The following is a 16,018-nucleotide window of genomic DNA, read 5'->3' as shown; positions in this document are numbered from 1 at the left end:
ATGTGTGAAGAGATCAGAGCCGAAGGTTTCTGCCCTGAGGTTCTCTGAGCCTTTTTGGGAGGCTCTGACAGGACTAAGGCGTAGAGGTCTGGGGACAGTCTCTTAGGGTCCCTGGCCTCCTTGGATTTCTTGATGGGGGTTTGAGCCCCTGAGACAAAAGGAATAGCTGGGTAGGGAGGTGGAATAAGCCCCGTGAGGACCAGTTTATTTCTTCTATCTGAAATGGCCCGAAGAGGGAAAGCCTTGGAGATAGAGCATGCCACTTCAAGGTGTGCAGGGCCCAGACATTAGATGCACTACTTGTGGGCATCAGATACAGGGATCTTGTGACCACAGGAAGTGCATTTTTTAAAACCAACAGCTTTGTCAGATTTCTCCGACATAGTAGAAGGAAAAGAAAGGAAGAAGAAGGAAAGAAGGGTGTGACAGAGAAAATGTGACCGATAAGAGAAGACTAAAAGTAGAGATTCTTTTTAAACTAATGCAGAAAGGCTAGAAGGGTAGGTTTTAGAGAAGAAACAGGTTAATCTCAAAAACAGGCGTAGATGGTAGAATGTGCTCCAAAATGAACTTTAATAAAATGATTAGCACTTTCGTTATGTAAAATACAAAACTTCATCAGATCAACCACAGCATTCCCATATTTCCATTTTATCTAAGCCAAAAATCACATGACATTTCAATATTCAATTTTTAAAGAAACAAAAAAACAAAGGAACACACAAAACTGATAAATCCCACAAATTAACCCACGTACATATGAAATATAAACATCATGACCATAATAAATATGTATATTCATATACGTAAAATATTAAAATATATGTGATGATTGTATCTAGAAGGTAAAATAAATTGATCTATCTACACTGTGCTTTAAGTTTCAAAACACATGCAATGGATGCTGCTTCATTTAATCCAGGATAGCCTACAGCAGCTAAACATAAAATCCAGAACAATTCCTTCTTTTCCAATAGCTATTGCCATGGACCCCCCCCCCCTCTCATTTGGAAGTATTTGCTTAATAACAGTTTCCTGCAGTTTACTGATTTTGGTACAAAATATTCAGTGGATTCAGTAAGTGAAACTGTTAGTAGATATTTAGCATTACTCTTCTGAAAAATCAGTTTTTTCTCTTTGACATCCCATTTAAGATAATGCTAAATCAGTTGTACTTGTTTAGCGTATTCATCTAAGTGCTGTAAGTAACATAGTAGGAGTTAGTGTACTAGTGTAGGATGTTTTGCTAGAATTAATTCATAATTTCCTTTAAGCCAGCTTCATTGTTGTCAAAGTTTAAAGTCCTATGACTCGGGTAACCTAGTTTGAATAGCAGTTTGTGGGGGGGTTCCATTGGATATGGTACTGGAGTGGGGGGAATGATGAGATATTGCCTGCTTTGGTATTTTGGTGGTAGGACACGATATGCTGGGGACACTGGGTCTGATAAACAGTAATACTAGGGAACTATTGAGAATCAATGGTGCAGTAGGTGGGCAGGCAGAATGGTGGCATGTCACTACATAGTTGGGGTGATTCCATAGTGGCACCATTGAATTGCCCACTTAGATGACATAAGTTGACTATATTGTAGGGGGGTTGGGATTAATTGAAAATTCCTACTGTGAGCTGGAGTATGATGGCTCCTCATGTGACCCCATCCTATTTGAGGATGCATGGCAGATAACCCTGTGGAACTTGCACATGGGGAATTATATGACCACTATGTGTTGGTCTGTGCTGGAAACAGAATACTTATATGGTGCAGTTCATACACTGGACATAACCATAGCATGGGAAACTTCAAGGATAGGATCACTGAAGAACTAGCCATGGAGGAAGCCTGAAGTCAGTGGTACACAGTGTGAAGATAATATAGACAAAAATCACATGATTTCCCTTAGATAGTTGTTTACAAGTGTTCTTAATTATAACAAACTGCTTTGCTAAAAAAATTAATACGTTTTCTTAGTCGCATCTTAAACAATTGCTCCTGTCTTATCACATTTGCATGCTTTTAACACCTTTAGTATGTCTCGCCACATTTGGTGTATTTTTTTGCCTTGTTCCCTTTTACTCAAAGCTCTGCAGCCTCTGAGGTAGAGTATATAGTCACAGAGGGGTGTGGTGAAGAAATAACTTTCTTGTGCAGCTTTTAAGGTAATGTGTTGCATTTACTATTTTTTTTTAGCTTCAGCTAGTATAGTTATGGTGTTTTGCATTTTGGCACAGTTTGTTTTATATTTTATTTATTTATTTATTTTTTGGTGCTCCGCTGCCTGCCAGCCATCAGCTCCCTGCAGTCTACTGGTCCATTTATTCCTCATGGGTTGAGAGCGGTTTCCTGCCCATTCTTTCCCTTTGAGGGGGAGATTCAATTGAGGAGCCATTATCCTGTCAGACATTAGGATATTTTATTGATGATGCCTAGCTGCGCTACCTGTTCATAACATTAGCTCCCTGACCCTACAGAGGGACTGGCTAAGCCCCTTATATGGAGATGAATGCGTTCCTGACATGCCTTAACAAGGATTTTTGCATCAGATTGGGCAGACCCATGCATCTCTCTCCCCCGCAGAGCCTGTTCTCAGGGAATGGCCTGTGCCAGTCCCTTGGAATGTCAACTTGCCATAAAGGTAGGAGCCACCACAACACTCCTTCCCATGTGAGCATGTACAAAATGTAAGCTACCTGTTATGGAGTAGGTGTCCTTATAGGCTCTCCAAACCCAGTGGAGTGGCTGGTTCTCCCTGGGATCAACATGGAAAAACAAAAGGAAAAGTCTCTCTTTTCAAAGTATTCACAGTTTTATCCACTGTTATATACCTGTAGGTATTTTCTAGCAGACAGCCAACTAGAGTAAAATGTACACACACTCAAACTCAAGCAATAAAATGATGAATAAAGTGGACAAATTAAAGCTCGAAGAAGGATTTCATAGTGTTTTCATTATTTGATTTTGAGACTGTGTACATTTTACTCTGGTTAGCTGCCTGCCTGGAAAATGTCTACAGGAATACAGCAGTGGATTACTTTGGATTGTTTTTGAGTTTTTTTCCCAGCGTGGACATGCTGACATCACTTCTTGAGCCACTGCTTGATCTCAGGCTGTCAGGGTTGCAGTTAGGGCTTTACCTCCTGTGCTGCAGAACCAGGAGGGTGACATGATGTTTCACAATAAATCCTTGACAGGAAATAGTGTTTATATATGTTTTAATATAAAAAGTCAGATTGTATTATATAGTTAAATGGTTTTCTATATTTTAATATTATTCTATATTTCTTACACTACTGTGCAGTTTTGTTCTCTTTTTTTTTTATATTTAACACAGTATCTCAGAGAAAAGTCCTGACTGAATATGATTGTAAGAGTTTAAATGAAAATTTTCAAGTTTGATTAATGCTAGCCAATTAGATGAACTGCCCTCATCTCTTTTAATAGGAAGAAGTGTTTATAACTGTTGTAGTTTAAATAATTTGACTATGGGATGGGGGAAACACCCTTTCTGCTCCTTCCCTGGGAAGTACATCTCTGAGGCGATGCTAGTCTGTCTGTGGATGATAGCTGGAACTTAGGGTGGCCATTATGATTTCAGAAATTGTTCTCTTGACTCATCGGTTCACATATCAGAAGCACTCAGGACTGGGGACTCTCCTTGTCAGTTTTGGCCTCAAACCTTTGTGGGCCTGCAGGCCCTAATCAGAGAGGGTCCATCTGGTCATTCTTTCCTTGAGCGTGTGTCTTATGGCCTGGGTGTCGAGCAGATGTTTGATAGGTGGAAGATCAAGTCACATGTGTTGGAGTTCATTGTTATGGAATTTAGTCTGAACATTTGCCAGACCTTGTGCAGGCTTTTCTCAGATGGCACTGCCTTTGGCAAGCACTTGAGACAACTTTAGTTTCCAGTCCCTTAATACCCGGAACCAGATTCTTAAATGGTCACACCTGCACAAGTTGATGCTCATGTGTAAATGTTGTGGTACTCCCGGCTGTTAAGATCCTTGGTAGTTCTTAGAGGTCTTCATGTTCACTCTAAAGTTACTCAAGTCAAGCATTACCCCAGGAGAGGCAAGCATTTTCTGTGGAGCCTTACAGGATACAGATCATGACCTACTGTTCCTGCCAAAGGGAAAAGCTTCACAGGTTTGGCTTTTCTTTGTAGCTGTGGCACAGAGGATCTGCCTGTCATTCAGGATATTCCTAAGGGCACTGCACTATATGTCCATCTTTATGGTCCCCTAGCCAGGTTGCTTATGAGAACAATATAGTAGGACCTCAGAAACCTGTGGAAACTACACAGTCATCCTTTGCAGAAGATATTGCCCCTGGGATGGGAAAAAGTAGCACAAAAAATGGGTGGAAGGAATCTTACCAACAGTAGAGTATTGACTCATTTCAGTCACAAATGTAGTTGTCAAAGCTGAAAAGCAGGATCAGATTGCCATCTGAACCCTTGTAATTTATGACACCTATGAGAGGGGTAAAGTCCTTTACTGAGAATAGGAAAGTAAGAGGAAATTTGGTGTGATGTTAACTGTGTTATCTAAAATTCCAAAATTCCAAATAAATGACTTTTTTCTCTTCCCTTTCTCCATGACAGGTTCAGGCAGTGATGACAGTACCTTAAAGGAATTTCTGCTTTCTCCGTATTTGTGGCTTCTGTCTGTAGGATATCTTGTGGTGTTTGGGGTGAAGACATGCTGTACAGACTGGGGACAACTCTTCTTAATTCAGGATAAAGGACAGTCTGCACTTATGGGTAAGGTAAAACAAGATCCAGAAGGAAATGCATTTAGATCTGTTAAAAGCAATGTGTAAATAGCCTACAATTAAAACAATTGTTGTATTGCATTGATGAAGTAGGTCTATAAAGGCATGTGTGTGATGGCTGCCAGCCTAGCCAGATAGAATTTTATCGATAATTCTGTCATTTGTAAATTTTAATGTAAACCACAGGCTTGTTGTCTTAAATGGAAAAAAAATGCTGTTACAAAATGTAACAGTGCTCTCTACTAACCAAGTAAAAGCATGCTGTGACCCTTTGAAGTCGGCTGGCTTCAGCCTGTCTTGATGAAGAAATTCTTTCTATTGTTTTAACCAAGAGTTAAATTGCTAGATTTAAACATGCAAATGTATTTTTATTGCTCTGCTTCCTGACCAGCTGCAAGATAACACAAGAAGGTGTTAAGAATGTAAATGTAGTTTCTGTTAGCTTTGGAACCCAGGGAAGTGTGAAGAATGATGTAATGGGAACCAGGAATGTGATTTTAAAAACAGAGAGAATTAGAGGGAATTAAGCATTTTTGTCTTGACCATCCAACTCATCAGCACTCTGCCTGTGTTCTATATGTAAGTTATCTTAGACTTGTGTTTTCTCTTAGAAATAACTAGAAACTAGAAAGATTAGACTGTGTTTTTCTGTAATGTCAGAACTGTACTACTGAATTATTGATCTCTGAACGCTTGACTAGCACTGTGTAGCAAAAAGTATTGTCTTGTGTATTTATTATTTATTATTAAATATTTTTAAACCTTTAACTGTGGCTGTTTTGTGTAGAGATAAGTTCAGCTCTGAGTGCATTGCATGTATATGGGGATCCTGTACCAAGTCACTCTAATAAGCCTTGACTGTTTAGTTATACTACCAATCGGGTAATAATATTGCACAGTAATAATTGGACACCCTTTTAAGGGCCTTTGAGTAGCTGAAAAATATTAGCTGGGTGGTGGCAGTGATTTCTACCATATAGTCTGGGTAAAAGGGGCACAGCTGGAGAACCTGTGCCAGCCTCCTAAGGAGTGTCTGTGTGGTTGTATGAACTCTTATCTCAAAGTGTGTATGTCAGCTAATTGGGCAGGGACACTAAGCACTGGTTGGACAGAGAGGGTGCTAGAGATTTTAGCTTGCCCAGCTGGCTGAGATCTGGACCCTATAGCTGTGCCAGTGGGGAGTCTTATTGGGGACCTGGAGAGCAAGGGAGCGACCAGCCCCGGACTGACTGATCTCCGTGTGCTCTTAAGGGAAATTGCACTTTACTGTGTGTATTTGTTATCCTTTCCTCCTATATGAGACTCCCCTCACTAGTGTTAGTGGTGAGGATTGAGGCTCCTTGATTGCTGGGCCAGGACACTGACATCACATATTAATTGTTTGGCAGTGGTGGGATATTCACATCACATATTAATTAGTTGGCATATACTAATTGGCTTGTAGTGGTGTGGATAGAGTGAATTCTTGTAATTTGTGTACAGTGAGCTTTGAAGGTGTTTTGTACTCTAAATCAGACATGCAGTGAATACTCAAGTTCAGATCACAATTGTTTTATTTCTTTTGTTCGCTTAGTTAGTCAGGGAGAGCAGGCAGCATGTCAGCAGAGGAGTATGGAAAGCTGACAAGGAGCCAGCTGGCGGAGATGTGCCAGGCTAGGGGATTGGTGCATGAAACCTAACTAAGACCGACCTGACTGCAGCCTTGGTTACAGCTGCATCAGAAAACAGCAACTAGGAGAACAATCAGACTAGCAGTGGAGATGTCATACCCTTGGAGAATGGACAGCTCAACCTTTCTGTAGAGGACTTAAAAATCCAGCTGGAGCTAAAGAGACTTCAGTTGGAGGCTAGGTGTGTGGAAATAGAAGCAACTGAGAGACTGAGGCATCTAGAGACTGAGGAGAATGAGAAACTGCTACGCCTGGAAGCGGAGGAAAAGGAGAGGCAGAGGCAACATGAGAAGGAGATGCTGACTCTTTGCCAGAGTCATGGAGGTAATGGGGAAGGGAGTAACTGGACTGCAGAAGCACAACAGGTCAGTAAATTTATTCCGCAGTTTAAAGTGGGGGATAATTTTGATAGTTTCATTCATATGTTTGAGAGAGGTTATGCAAACAGTATGGGGTTGACCAAAGGCTCTGGGTACTGTCCCTGACCGCCTTACTCCATGGTAAAGCTGTAACTGTTTTGTCAAAAATGTCTGACTTTGCATGTTTTGATTATACTGTTGTTAAACATCATATGTTAGAATTGTTTAAGCTAACACCTGAAACATATAGGAAAAAGTTTTGTGAGCATAGACGCAAGGCAGATGAAAGTGTGTGTGAATATGTTGCTGAACTGAGCACTTATTTTCATAGGTGGGTGAGTGGATGTCAGGTCAACACTTTTGAAGGGCTGGCAGACCTTTTGGTGAGGGAACAAGCCCTTAGCACTTTGCCTGAGGACATGAGGATCTGGTCAGCTGGTAGACAATGCACTACTTCAGATGAGTTGGGGAAGAAGGGAGACCTATACGTGGCAAACAGAGCTGCCCTACATAGGAAAGGGACCCCAGTACTGCTCATGGGTCTAAAGGAACCCATGGTGGGCAGCACAGACTGCCCCAACAAAATCTGCCAGTAGCAGGGGAAGGCACTAGTCCAGGTACACATCCAGGAGCTAGAGTTAAATGTTTTGAATGCAACCAGTGGGGCCCTGTCACATACAGGTGTCTACTGAGGCAAGGTGGGGAATAAAAAGTGAGGGGGCCAGCAAGTGGGAAAGACAAAATGCCAATAGTAGGTTGTCTTGAGACAACAGGGGTACCAAACCATCATCCTGCAGATGTCCTGATAGGGAAGGATTTGGATGAGGCAGTACCATGTGCTTATGCAGTTACACGCAGTCAGGCTAGGAGACAAGCATGTGGGTCTGGTAGCCTGGGGGAGACCCAGACAGACTGCATACTTGCAGCCAGGACTGGTGAGGTGGTTACTTCAGGGGGGGGAGCTACTCTGTAGCAGTGAGACTGAATGTGAGCCACAGCTGTTTGGGGGTACTGATGGTCCGTTGGACAGAGTGACTGCAAAGGTAGAGGTGAGCAGTAGTACCCAGGCTGACAGTGAGGCACCACTGTCAAAGGATGCCAGACTTCCTGTGGAAGGGGAGCTGGGATGGGTTACAAGGAGAGAGTTGAGACAGGGTCAGCTCTCAGACCCTACATTGCAAGGCCTGAGGCAGGTAGCTAGGGAGACACCTGATTCTCAAGGGAAGGGGGAGTCTGTATACTGGGACAAAGGGTTACTATACAGAAAGTGGACCCCTGAGGGAGGGCTAGAAGGTGAGAGAGTACAGCATTTGGTAGTGCCTAGCACCTGCCGTCTGGCACTTATAGCCATAGCCCATGATATTCCCTTTGCAGGTCATATGGACATAAAACGTACAAAGAGGCATATTATGCAGAACTTCTATTGGCCTGGAATTTCCAGAGATGTAACAGGGTACTGCAGGGCCTGTGAGCAGTGCCAAAAGGTAGGCAAGGCAGGAGACAAGGTGAGAGCTCTTTTGATGCCTTTGCCTGTGATTGAGGAGCCATTTCAGAGGGTAGCTATGGATATTTTGGGTCCTCCGAGTACCCAAAGTTCTACAGGGAAAAAGTATATCCTAGTGGTAGTGGATTATGCTACATGGTACTCTGAGGCAGTGGCTTTGTCCTCCATTGAGGCAGAGAAGTTGGCAAATACTTTAAGAGATTTTTAGCAGGGTAGGTTTCCCAAAAGAAATACTGACTGACCGAGGTGTCAATTTCATGTCAGACTTGCTGGCTTGTCTGTGGAAGTCCTGTGGGGTGAAGCACATGAAGACCACCCCTACCATCCCCAAACTAATGGTCTTTTTGAGAGGTAAAACTCCACAATCAAGTCCATGCTACGGGCATTTGAAGATCAGTTTAAGAGGGAGCGGGACAAATATTTGCCCCATCTGTTTGCTTACAGAGAAGCTCCCCAGGAATCCACAGATTTTTCACTCTTTGAGTTGCTGTATGGGCATAGGGTGAGGGGACCTCTAGATTTAATTTCAGATGAGTGGGAAGGTGAGTGTGAGTCTCACAAGGAGTCTGTTGTGGTATACATTCTAAACCTCAGGACAAGGCTCAGGGAACTCATGGGCTTGGCCCAGGAGAACCTGGCAGAAGCCCAACAACAGAAAAAGGTGTGGTATGACAGGAATATGCTGTGGGGCAGCAGGTAATGGTTCTCATTCCTGTCAGACACAACAAGCTGCAGGCAGCTTGGGAGGGACCCTACAAGGTGGTAAGAAAGGTAAGTGATGTTAACTACATGGTGGGACTGCTAGGCAGAAAGCAGGGGCAAAAATTGTACCATGTTAACATGATAAAACCTTACCATGATAGGGAGGCCCTTGTGCTGAGCATTGGCAGTGGGAGTCTGAGGTTGATCGGAGGACTGATCTCCTCACTGAGGCTCGGGTTGACACCTCCGTGGAAGGGGTAGCAATGTCCCAGCAGCTATCTCCTACCCAGGTTCAAGAAGTCTGAGCAGTGTTGCAAGAATTTGGGGACATGTTCACTGGGAAACCTGGGTGCACCCACCTGGGCCAGCACCAGGTGGATACAGGACCCCAAAGGCCTATTAGGCAGGCCCCTTTAGTGCCTGAGACAGGCAAAAAGACTCTTGAGGGAAGAGCTGCAGGAGATGTTGGAACTAGGGGTGATTCAAGAGTCCAACAGTCCCTGGGCCTCCCCAGTGGTGCTGGTGCCAAAGAAGGATGGCAGCACCAGGTACTGTGTGGACTACAGGAAATTAAATAGTCACACAGAGTCAGATGCTTACCCCATGCCTAGGACAGCTGAGGCCCTAGAGCAGCTAGGTGGGGCTACGTATCTTACAACCATTGATCTTACCAAGGGTTACTGGCAGGTGCCCTTGACTCCCAGTGCTAGAGAGAAGTCAGCCTTTGTGACTCCTTTTGGCTTGTATGAGTTCACAAAGATGCCCTTTGGGATGAAGAATGCCCCAGTGACTTTCCAGAGGCTGGTAGATCACATCCTAGCAGGAACAGGAGGGTTTGCCCTTGCTTACCTAGATGATATTGCCATCTACAGCCATTCCTGGGCAGAGCACCTTCAGCATGTCAGGGAGGTGCTGGGCAGACTACAGAGGGGCAGGGTTTACCATTAAGCTGAGCAAATGTCAGGTGGGTATGGTAGAGGTCTCTTACCTAGGATATAGAGTGGGGAGTGGTACGATAAGGCCAGAACCTGCCATAGTGGAAGCCATTCAGGCATGGCCTGCACCTGTTACTAAAAAGCAGGTGAGGGCATTCTTAGGGACAGCAGGGTACTACAGGAAAGTTCATCCCCAGTTGTAGTACCATAGGTGCTCCCCTCACAGACCTGAAGATGGTGAACAGGCCAGATAAGGTAGTGTGGACCCCAGCATATGAGCAGGCATTCCAGAAGCTTAAAGAAGCTTTAGGAGGACCCCCTGTGTTAGCCAGTCCAGATTACAGCAAAGAATTTGTTGTGCAGGTGGATGTTTTGAACCATGGGGTGGGGGCTGTACTTGGCCAGATTTCTTCAGAGGGGGAAGAGCACCCAGTGGTTTATCTCAGTCGTAGGCTCTAACCCAGGGAGGAATGCTATGCAGCTGTAGAAAAGGAATGTCTAGCCATGGTGTGAGCACTGCAGAAACTTCAGCGTTATCTGTATGGAAGGAAATTCACTGTTATGACAGATCACCACCCCCTAACATGGTTAAACAGAGCCAGCCAGCAAAATGCCAAGTTGCTAAGATGGAGCCTGGGGTTGCAAGCATATGATATGTCAGTGCAGCACCGCAGTGGGATTACCAATGCCAATGCAGATGGGCTCTCAACACAGGGAATGGGGTAAGGTATACTCAGATAGACCCAACTCTCTCAAGAAGCATTTCTTTAGTCTCACTTGAAAAACTAGCTTGAGTTCTTTGGGGGGGGATGTGAAGGCTGCCAGCCTAGCAAGATAGAATTTTATCAATAATTCTGTCATTTGTATATATTAATGTAAACCACAGGCTTGTTGCCTTAAATGGAAAAATTGCTGTTACAAAAATGTAACAACAGTGCTCCCTTCTGACCAGGTAAAAACATGTGACCCTTTGATTTAAAGTCTGCTCCAGCCTGTCTAGATGAAGACATTCTTTCTATTGTTTTAACCAAGAGTTAAACTGCTAGATTTAAACATACAAATGTATTTTTATTGCTCTGCTTCCAGTTGCAAGATAACACAAGGAGATGTTAAGAATGTAAATGTAGTTTCTGTTAGCCTGGGAACTCAGGGAAGTGTGTAGAATGATGTAATGGGAACCAGGAATGTGATTTTAAAAACAGAGAGAATCGGAGAATTAAACATTTTTGTCTTGACCATCCATCTCATCAGCACTCTGCCTGTGTTCTATATGTAAGTTATCTTAGACTTGTGTTTTCTCTTAGAAATAGCTAGAAACTAGAAAGATTAGACTGTTTTTCTGTGATGTCAGAACTGTACTACTGAATTATTGATCTCTGAACTCTTGACTAGCACTGTGTAGTAAAAAGTATTGTCTTGTGTTTTTATTATTTATTATTAAACATTTTTAAACCTTTAACTGTGGCTGTTTTGTGTAGAGATAGGATAAGCTCTAAGAGTGCATTGCATGTGTATGGGGATCCTTTACCAAGTCACTCTTAAGGTCACTCTTAAGGCCATCCAACTCATCAGCCTTGACTGTTTAGTTATACTACCAATTGGATAATAATATTTCACGGTAATAATTGGACACCCTTTTAAAGGCCTTTGACTAGCTGATAAATATTAGCTGGGTGGTGGCAGTGATTTCTACCATGTAGTCTGGGTAAAAGGGGCACAGCTGGAGAACCTGTTTCAGCCTTTCCCAGGATTGTCTGTGTGGTTGTATAAACTCTTATCTCAAAGTGTGCGTGTGTCAGCTACTTGGGCAGGGACACTAAGCATTGGTTGGACAGAGAGGGTGCTGGAGATTTTAGCTTGCCCAGATCTGGACCCATAGTTGTGCCAGTGGGGAGTCTTATTGGGGATTTGGAGAGCAAGGGAGTGACCAGATCTGGACTGACTGTGATCTCTGTGTGCTCTTAAGGGAAATTGCACTTTACTGTGTGTGTTGCTATCCTTTCCTCCTATATGAGACGCCCCATCACTGGTGTTAGTGGTGAGGATTGAGGCTCCTTGATTGCTGGACCAGGGCATGGGCGTCACAATGAGAACAAGGTATTTTAGGTTAGGAGAAAACACTGAATTACCATATTCAGTGCCACCACTGTAAAAACACCAGACAATTGTGGTTAGAATGAATTAAGTATTTTTGCGGCTAAGTGAAAGTACAGGACCCTATCTAGTTGCAAGAAGGTAGCATGCTACTTCATATCATAGTGTAGCCATGTGAGTAGGCCATTTCTACCAAGCAGCTGAGTTGAAAAAGATAAAAGAAAAATGTTTGCCTTTTCACTTACTGTAAAGCTAATTGTCATATAACTTGTTTCTATTGGACATAGCTGAAAGGTCCACTTTAGTTCAGACCATTCACTCACTGAATAGATAAATGTTTGAATGAATAATTGAGGAGTTAGATATGCTACTAAATATGTTCATTAATATATGAAAATCATGATATAATGTGATTATTGTCTTAGGTAATTTCTTGTAAATTCCAGCGCTTGACAGAGCAGGACTGCATGAAACCCATTATCTAGTGTAGTGCTGTTTTGTATGGGTAGGCTTAGCCCCCAGGCAGACCAGAAGAACAGTGAGACTGTGGCAAGTCTGAGAGATGTGGAAGGTTTGTTGATTTTGCTGAGGGGTTGTATTTGTGGCTAAGGCAGTTGTGCTTTCACAAGTAGTGGAAATAAAAAAACATGAAAGGTGCAAAAATGACTTGTATTAATGATGTTCATCATGTTACACTGCTGCAGTCATCACACTTGGGTTATCTGCCGTTAGGCAGTCCCGCAGTCGGCCTGAGTTCCAAAGTCTTGGTCCGGCATCAGTTGCGGTCGCTTCTTCCCTGACGTCAGTGCGACAGGGGTATTAAAGAGGCAGCCGACGCCATTTTCTTCAGTCTTTCTTGCTGCACGGTGCCCGAAGCAGAAGCAGTTTGCAAGTGCCGGTCGGCCTACTCCTGAGATTTTCAAGTCGAATTTCAGACTGAAGTCTTCTACAAAGCTAAGTACCCCGTTGGGGAAACTTTTCTTGTCTCAGACCGATGTCAGAAGAAGTTAATAATTGCATTTCTTGTGGGAAGCAAATACCTCATAAGGATTTCATTCTTATTGTATTCCATGCCTAGGCCCAGACCACGACGTCACAGGTCGTAAGTTTTGTGCTAGGCTTAACGAACGTACTATTAAACGTCGGTTTGATTTCGCCCGACATTATTTTGGTAGAAAATTTAACTACACCATGCCGTCAGAGCAACCGATGTCCGGAATGCATAAAAAGCGCAAAGATAAGGATAGGCAGCCAAGACCCAAACCAGATACCGAGGCCTCTGCTAGGCCAGTCACCGGTTCTCCGGTTTTCAGTGAGGTGCCTACGCAGCCCCTGACGACCGCTGATTTAGAACCACAGGCTGCCTCCGAATCCCAAGCGAAGATTGCTGGGCTTCCAGAGCCTTTAAATTTAGGCCCTTCTGACTCTATTCCTGAAGGGGAATCCGGTGTGGTCAAAAAGCCTTCAGTTGCTGAAGGTGTCTTCAGTCCGACTACACTTACTATAAAATCCTATGCTAAGTTGAAAACTCCATTAAAAGTAAGAAAGCCAGTTCAGCATTCTGCAGTACAAGGCCCCATGCCTAAGAAACAGATGCTTAAAATGGCCGAAGACTTAATTACCCTGATCAGGGGCTCCCATCCCCCTCCTGATAAAAGTCCTAGACAGGAGGAAGACTATGCTTCTTCTGACCAGGTTTCCATTTCCTCAGATTCTTCTCAGGAACAGGAATACTCCTTTCCCCCATATAAAGACTCCAATGCCAACGAGTCTATCCCTTCAGCATCTCCCCCAGACGACTACTCCTTTGGAGAATCCTTGCATACCATGAGGGAACATTTCCACTGGGAAGGCCAGGATTACTCTTGATTCTAAGAAAAGGCTCAGAGAGTTCCTTTTGCTGCCTCAGCACAGACCTCTTGCTATTCCACCAGTGCTAGACATTGTGGATGATGTTTATTCAGAATCTAGCCTGAATCCAGATTCTTTACCTCTGGCCCCAGCCAAACCAGACAGATACTACAGAGTCCCAGACTCTTCACAAATTCCTTTACAAAAGCCCTGTTACTGACCCAGAAAACATTTCCCAGGGTCCCAAAGGGGTTAAAGCCTCTATTGCTAAACATCCTACACCCTCTGAAAGGGATTCTAGAGCACTAGACAGATGGGGAAAGAAAGTATACACCTCATCTACTCTAGCCACGAGGACCTTAAATTGACAGTTTCACATGCTGAAATATCAGCAATATTTGATGTCCCAATTAAAACCAAAAAATGCTCACTCATTCAGAGCAGCCTGATTACAAGGAAATGCAAGATTTATTGCATGCAGCAGAACAAGTGGGAAAACATACTTTGTAATGTGGATTTGATTCATTGGAAGCTTCTTGTAGAGCAGCTGTAACAGGGTCTGTCATTCGTAGGCATACTTGGTTAAAAGAACAAAGTTTACCTGATCATGTTAAAGCAAAATTATTGGATGCACCTTTACAACAGAATGTTTATTTGGTGTGAAAGCAGAAGAGGTTTTAAAGAAAATGGAGGATAAGGCAAAATCTATGCAGAAGGTCAAGGATTTCTTACAGGTACAACCCCCACGTTTTAGCAGAAATTGGCCAACCAAGAATTGGTCCTTTCCAACTTCTGACAGACCACAGAGGGGCAAATACAGACGCCCAAGGGGCAGGGGTCAGCCACAAGGCTCTTAACAGCCACGGCAATGAGGTGCCACAACCCAGAAAGGAGGAGAAGACGGGCCTCAAACTTTCAGAAGGCAATCACAATGACTTGCCCCTCACACTGCCAAGCAAACACCTTTTGGCAGCTCCCTTGGGAGGAAAACTATCACTTTTTGCAGGCAATTGGCACATTATTACAAAAGACAAATGGGTTCTAAATATCGTATCTCAAGGATACAGGTTCCACTTTCACACTTTACCAAGGATAAAGGGAATGCCAAATCTGCCACCAAATCAATGGGTAGAGGCTCAAAAACAAATTGCAGCACTCATGGACATGAGAGCCATTCAAGAGGTTCCTATACAGGAGCAAGGACAAGGATTTTACTCAAGACTCTTTCTGGTTCCCCGAAAGGACAAAGCCTGGAGACCCATTCTGGACCTTTCAATTCTAAATACTTACCTGGAAGTTCCCAAATTCAAAATGTTGACACTACAGCAACTTCTTCCCATGCTGGGCAAGAAGGCTTGGCTAGTAACTTTGGACCTCAAGGAGACATACCTGCATGTCCCTGTCAGACAAAATTGCAGAAGATACCTCAGATTTATAGCAGGTTCAACTCATTACCAATTCTCTGCACTGCCCTTTGGCTTATCTACTGCGCCCAGGGTCTTCACAAAATGCCTGGCACCAGTAATTGCGTACTGCAGACAAAGAGGAATTCAAATATATCCATACCTGGACGACTGCCTTATTCAAGCAGAAAACAAGGACATTCTTTTAAAACATCTGGCATTTGCAAAAAACCTACTAAGTTGCCTAGGGTACACAGTAAACGAAAAGAAGTCAAACCTAGTGCCCTCACAAGAGATTATATCCCTGGGTGCCAGCTTAAATACAATGGCCCAAATGGCTTATCTCACACCAGACAAGCAAGGACAACTGACTCAATATTTCAAAACGATGGCAACAAAAACCCACGTCCCTGCAAGAAAAATTCTGCAGGCCTTGGGGTTCATGGCATCTTGCATACTACTAATTCCATATGCCAGACTGCATATGAGGAAATTACAATGGTACCTGAAAAGCGTATGGACTCAGCACAGCCACAGCTTGGAAGCAATAATACCACTCATTCCCTGCCTTCAACAGGAGTTTCTATGGTGGGCTCAGGCATGTCACCTCAACAAGGGGTCAGCCTTTCACCTTATCCACAGCCAGACAGATAATAACAACAGATGCATCGGATTACGCCTGTGGAGCACACATGGCAGGGCAATGTATTCAGGGCAAATAGACTGCAG

The 16,018-nt window shown here is 43.5% G+C and overlaps 1 protein-coding gene across 1 annotated transcript in view; it reads left to right on the top strand.

The window, feature by feature from the left end:
- SLC37A4 (solute carrier family 37 member 4) overlaps positions 1-16,018 on the top strand; it is a 345,044-nt gene that overhangs the window by 195,486 nt on the left and 133,540 nt on the right. The window contains exon 5 of the mRNA XM_044079443.1: positions 4,602-4,760. Coding sequence (XP_043935378.1) covers positions 4,602-4,760 — 159 coding nt within the window. The remainder of the gene's footprint in view (positions 1-4,601; positions 4,761-16,018) is intronic.

The sequence above is a fragment of the Protopterus annectens genome, chromosome 8.part0 (assembly GCF_019279795.1).
Source record: "Protopterus annectens isolate FY-2018-M chromosome 8.part0, PAN1.0, whole genome shotgun sequence".
Classification (NCBI taxonomy): Eukaryota; Metazoa; Chordata; order Ceratodontiformes; family Protopteridae; genus Protopterus; species Protopterus annectens.
Note: the sequence above shows the minus strand (reverse complement) of the source record. Positions and strands in the feature narration are given on the sequence as shown.